General features: G+C 35.2%; 1 protein-coding gene across 1 annotated transcript; it reads right to left on the bottom strand.

Moving 5' to 3' along the window:
• Positions 1 to 3,846: 3,846 nt before the first annotated feature.
• LOC127831257 (uncharacterized) lies at positions 3,847 to 5,466 on the bottom strand. Its single transcript, XM_052356239.1, has 4 exons — positions 5,258 to 5,466; positions 4,901 to 5,110; positions 4,461 to 4,630; positions 3,847 to 4,321 (listed from the first exon to the last, which is right to left on the bottom strand). The coding sequence occupies exons 2-4, from the start codon at positions 5,039 to 5,041 to the stop codon at positions 3,847 to 3,849; spliced, it is 786 nt and encodes a 261-aa protein (XP_052212199.1). The 5' UTR covers positions 5,042 to 5,110; positions 5,258 to 5,466.
• Positions 5,467 to 6,632: the final 1,166 nt, after the last annotated feature.

The raw sequence follows: 6,632 nt of genomic DNA, 5'->3' as shown, positions 1-6,632 counted from the left end.
CATTCGGGATTTATCATCAGGCCCCGTGTTTACAAAGCAAATTGAAATTTGCCATTGGAAACTTTGTCCCCGTTGGAAATTCGTGAACGGTACCGGTTTTTCCCGGAAACTATTCTGTTTCTTGTCAATATGCTGAATATGGAGAGGGCTACTGAACGTTCTTGTCCCCTTCCGCCGCTCATTTCAACTCTAGCGGCATTGCATTTCCTTGCAACTGGAACACACCACATTGTGACGGCAGGGCTGCATGGAATTTCAAGGTCCAGTGTATGCAGAGCGGTCAAGGAATTCACGGACAGCGTGTGTCGACATCTAAATGACTTTGTTTTCTTCCCAAATATCGAAAATGTGCAACGGACGGTACAAAAACAGTTTTATAACATCGCTGACCAGTGCGTATTAGCTCTCAATATAATTTAATCGGACAATTTAATGATCTTTGATTAGTTGTCAAGTAAACAAATAAGGGGAGTTAATTGTTTCTTAGTCGAATATGTCTCAATTCAAAACGGTGTATTAGTACTTTATGCTAGATTTATACGTCTTGAAATAACATACGTGTATGATAAGTATACGTGTATGATAAGTATAATAAACATAACTGTTTATTAATGATGGTTATTTTTGGAAACACATATATTGACATGAAAGACAGAAGATTGAACATGTAACTTGTGAAAAAAAAATTGCGGAAACTTTGTTTGTAGTATACTCAAATTAGTATAAAATTATCTAATACAAATGTCGATTTAGCTAACAATGTTATTGTCTTTAAAGGTTTCCCCCAAGTGGTTGGTGTGGTTGATGGCACACATATCCGTATTCAAGCGCCTAGCGCAAACGAAGACGATTATGTGCACAGAAAGGGGTTTCACTCTCTTAATTTACAGGTAAATAATAAGTGAAATAAAGTCCATGAAAATTTCCTCAACTTGTATTTGTTTATAGATTATATATGTTTTAAGGTTGTCTGTACACAGTGAAAATTGCAAAACGAAATCGATGACAATTGGATGTTCTGTTGTTGACTTGTATTAATGTGGTATTAGACGAATGACATTGTGCAGTGTGGATTTTATTAAGATTTGTGGTTTCTTTTTGCTCTATAGATGATTTGTGATGCCACCTTTCGGTTTATTGACGTAGTCGCAAAGTGGTCTGGGAACGTTCACGATTCAAGGATCTTTCGTGAAAGCGCCATACGTCAGCGCTTTGAAAGAGGTATAATGACAATTACATGAAGACTACTCAGTATTATGATTTATTCATCCATTGCACAAATTTATTTAAGCACATTATTATTACCAGTACATCAAAATTAACAAGCACAATTTTATTTTATTTGAAGCGTTTCCATCTTTTCAAGTAGGTTTGATCACCAGCCATATATATAAATCTATCTATCTATCTATCTATCTATCTATCTGTCTGTCTGTCTGTCTGTCTGTCTGTCTGTCTGTCTGTCTGTCTGTCTGTCTGTCTGTCTGTCTGTCTGTCTGTCTGTCTGTCTGTCTGTCTGTCTGTCTGTCTGTCTGTCTGTCTGTCTGTCTGTCTGTCTGTCTGTCTGTCTGTCTGTCTGTCTGTCTGTCTGTCTGTCTGTCTGTCTGTCTGTCTGTCTGTCTTTCTATCTATCTATCTATCTATCTATCTATCTATCTATCTATCTATCTATCTATCTATCTATCTATCTATCTATCTATCTATCTATCTATCTATCTATCTATCTATCTATCTATCTATCTATCTATCTATCTATCTATCTATCTATCTATCTATCTATCTATCTATCTATCTATCTATCTATATATCTATCTATCTATCTATCTATCTATCTATCTATCTATCTATCTATCTGTCAAGTCTGGTTTTATGTTATATAACAGCTTTTAAAACGATCACATGTATTATTATCACATCACATTTGACAAATGAAAGCAACTTAAAACATCACTTTTTTACGCAATGACACAATTGAATTAGCGTCTCATCAGCCCTATAAATAATTCATACTAACAACAAAGATTGAACTTCATTGAAATTACATCATTCCAAATGATCACAGTAACTAATATCAAAATTATTTAAATGTAACATAAACAACAACATATTACATCAATAACGTTATAACTATGTTATAAACTTGCACGAATTAAACAATGCACTGCTTGATATCGTTGTTTAACATTACAGTGCTGCAAAATGATCATTCTTTTTTATTATAACAGGTGAAACAGGTTATTTATGGTAAGTGATGTTTCACTTATTCATATTTGAGTGTCACACATTATTTTTACATTTAATTAATAAAACATGCATAAATCAGTCCTATGAAGCTGTTTGTGCAAATAATAGCTATTTAACTTGTCTATAAGCAGTCGATATGCCCTTTGAAACATGTTAAGTTTACGAATAAAACAAAAGAAGGCATTGATCCATTGCAGACTTTATATTTGAGTTTAACAACTCTTTTTAAAGTAAAAAGTTGTCTTTCTTGCTCTGCAGCCTCTGTGATCACCTTAATTCTAAGATCATAAAGCTGTTTTTCCTGCTGTTGCCTCTGCAATAACAGGTCCAACTCAGCCTTTGAACGTCTTGACTCGAGCTCCAGTAGCTCATCTTCATAGCATCTCTTTCTCTTTTTCACCGATTCTGGAAGTTCATTATACATTGACATATTCAAATTGTGCTTAAGAATTTAAAATACCTTCTTCATTTCATCCATGTTTACATGCATGTTTTTGTAACTGATTTATGCCAGTTATGATTTGAACAATTTATGCACAAAAGAAACTTCATACATCAGTGGAGTTAAAAAATGACTCAGTTCTTTAAGTTTTAATTGTTATTCCAGTTATGTGCATGCTTTTTATCCTATTACCAGACTAGTCTAGTAGGAACGGAGGTCCACCATGCATGATTGGAAGTTTTTTTTTAATATGCTGATGATGTTCTACATTGCCTCGGGTGAAAGAAAAAATTTGTTCCCAAGAAAAAAAGTGTTCCCATGGGGTCTAAATCTAAGATGGCCGCCAAGATGGCCGACCAAAAACCTTGAAAATACCGTTATTTCGCAAATGACACTAACAACATTTAATTTCCTAGATTTTGGTAAGCTTTTTAATTTAAGAAATTAATAACATATTATTCTTATTGAACAAATACATTTTTTGGTGAAATATTATACATTTTATGAAAATAATGACTATATTTATGAAAAAAGCTACCAAAAATCATGTTTTTTTGGCTTATGACATGTTTCATTTTGTACCTGAACAGCAGTTTAAATACAATTATCATTCTAACTACATTTATGTACACGTCTGGGACTAAGGAATATAATAATATAACATTTCATGTGAATATTATCAATAATTATGATATATTAGACAATAAAAGTGGGTGGGGTAAATAACAAATTTGAAGAAAAAATTCCTAATGTGCATGTTAATATATTTTGAGACGTACAAGCTTTTTAACTTGTTATGTTTATGTATAAAGATTGTTTCTGACACTAACAAATGCATTCACAATGTTTTTTAATATTAAATGCATTTCTCTAACTGATAATAGTATTTTTACCGTTAAAAAACACGAAAACATATCATTTATATACAAAACTAACGCATTATAATATCTCATAGTAAGCAAATAACAGATAGTGTGGTAATATTTCACTTCAATGGTAAGAAGCCAACAAATACAAATTAAAAATACTTGTTTAACACAAACAGTTCCATTAAAAACATACTTTAGAGCGTGAATGTGGTTGTTTTGGGGAGTGGGGGGGGGGGTTGATGAGGGAGATATTGATTTTCTCGAACTGGAAACGACAATGTCAGATACGGATTACTCCTCATCTGACAGTATCATTTCCAGTTCTAGGAAGTCAACATCTTCCTCATCTTCTTCTTTCTCATCAAATTCTGTGTTCACATGGCCCAGAATGTCAATTAAACTTGAAGGCAGAATTGGACCCTTGGCCCATAATGGCTCCAACACATTGTTCTTTACAATCCATCCTTGATTATCGTCAAATGGTTCTGGACACTCGATTGTGGAGTTGTTGGCCTTCTTCAATATGGCAAGACGATAGTTTGTCCTGAAGACATGCTGACATAGGTTGTCCTGGCAAGGTGGTAACCTTGAAAGGTCAACTTTAGACTTAACAGTCAAAACTTCGTCTTCTCCAACCATTTTCTTTAGAAGAAGTGCTCGGCATGTGTTTACAGATTTTTCCCTTGGGAATCCATATATCAAACAAACAAATGCTTCAAGCATTTGTATCACTTCATCCGCCATTACCCATGCATCTCCCAACGTCCTACAAAGTGAAGACAAAGAGAATACTTAAATATATATATATATATGTATATATATTATATGAAGATTTGATTTTTTAATTTATTCCAATTAAACATGTGTGGGAGAAAATCTGATGAATTGTGTTTTCATGCACATACCTGAATGTTTCTAGATATTTTGGATAACTTTGTAACTTTCTGAGTGGTATTATCTTTCCCTTGCCCTTAAATGCACTTGTCACATCTTCTCCAGTGAAAACGTGAAGACCTAAGAGGGCTGCGCAATAGTTGACACCTAGAGCTTCTGATAGTTCACTGATGTTCAGCACCTATTTCAAATATAATATTGTAATTGAATTAATGTGTTGGCGATTTGTGTTTTTGTGTGTATGCGTGCGTATGTGTTTGTTTGTGCGATTATTTGTGCTTGCGTGTATCTCTCTCTCTCTCTCTCTCTCTCTCTCTCTCTCTCTCTCTCTCTCTCTCTCTCTCTCTCTCTCTCTCTCTCTCTCTCTCTCTCTCTCTCTTCTCTCTCTTCTCTCTCTCTCTCTCTCTGTACATATACTGAACAAAATAGTTATGTTTTGAATTGTTCAAACCTTTCTCTGTTTCCCTGTACCAACATCAAGAAAGATTGTCAGCGGCACAGATGTTGCATGGTGGAGACTTATAAAAAATATGTCAGAATCAGGAGTTCGAACTGTGGCAGACTTGTATCCGAGCTTTGCACCATAGTGCATATACAGGACCACTCTGGTATCTGTTTCCTCTTGATTTGAAGCCAAGCTGTGAATTTCCTCTGTCTTCACCTGGAATATAATAAAACCTAAAATAGCGTGACATTGTTTTAAGGCAAATAGGCTAAAACTTTATAAGCGTGAAACAAACATTATTTTCATAAAAAAACATATACACATTAAATGTATAATTGCACTTTAAAACGTGATAGTGTATACCTCATTGTTAGTTGTTTGCAATTTGTATGCCCTGCCACTAACGACTACTATTGCTGTTCCACACCTCTCAAGTCTGGATGCTGCCGTTTGACTACCCCATACGCGCAGTAAGAGGTTACAAAGCTGTATCTTCTTGTCATCATTTGATAAGAATTCTTTAAAATCGACTGGACGACGAGTTGCCGGTCCATCAATGTTAAACTTCCGACAGCAGCCCCTTCACATTCTCTCTTGTCCTTTTATTGAGTTTGGAAAGTAACTATCGGTGGAAAAGACAAAACCCTTTTTTGAAACCATTATGTCTAATAACTGTAGACATATACCACCAAATGTTGGAGCAAGGTTTGTTAGCTCATGGAATAATGCATTACCATCTTGTATAAATAATGTGGCATTATTTCGAGATGATGAAGGTGCCACATCCTGTAGAATTGCATTCATAAGGGTAGCTTTATTGGTCTTGCACAAAAAAACCACCAGGGGTACCAAGGCTATGTGGCACTGGCGTGAGCGGATACCGCATAAGTTCATCCAGATCTAAGGCATGGTTTGAAGACTGAGCCTTGACTAGGAGCATAAAGGCTAGATTACTCTGCTCCTGATACTGGACAACCTAAAACGAAACCAAGTCAAACACGGAACTGTTATAATTAAGAGTAATGAAAATGTAATACAGAGAGTTACTTTCAGAAAGTACTTTCTTAGCCACACACCTGGGCTGTTTTAACAATTGAAATATCACGTAGTTTTTGCACAATGTGATATATTATAAAGATGTATTACTTTTCCTTGCGGTGCAGTTAGCTTTACTGTTTTGTTGGCAGCCTCCATTGTTTTCAATATATTCCTTGGTATAGGGTCGAAAAACCTGGATGGCGATGCTCCACTAGTCAGTCGTTCAGATATAAATTTTGCCTTGGCTTCTTTCCCTACTAACTCTGCTCGAAGAACATCATGCTCAGCATCAAGAGGAATTTAAGCACCAGATGCGAGACTGCACACAAGAAACTTTACTTAAGTTTTGTTAAGACTGGTTAGACTACTTTATGATTATTGAAAACCCACAACATGAAGGAACCAAAATAGTTTTAAATGTGTTTATATTTATATCATATATATATATGCCTTATTATCATTAACAATTAACGTATATGTATCTGTATAAATGCTCCTTGTCTGTAGATATAAACTTATTAGAAAAACTGCATATTGCTGCCATTGTGTTGACAACTGCCTCTTCCGACTTTCGGATTTCGGCGCGTTCCAAATCACGATGTCGCCCGGCCTTCGGTGAATCAGGATCTTCTATTAATCCGCACATGTCCAACATCTTTTCATAGAAGCGGACTCGCGTTGATGTAGTTCTACACAAACG

The sequence above is a fragment of the Dreissena polymorpha genome, chromosome 5, assembly GCF_020536995.1.
Source record: "Dreissena polymorpha isolate Duluth1 chromosome 5, UMN_Dpol_1.0, whole genome shotgun sequence".
Lineage (NCBI taxonomy): Eukaryota > Metazoa > Mollusca > Bivalvia > Myida > Dreissenidae > Dreissena > Dreissena polymorpha.
This window is presented reverse-complemented; position numbering and strand designations above follow the sequence as displayed.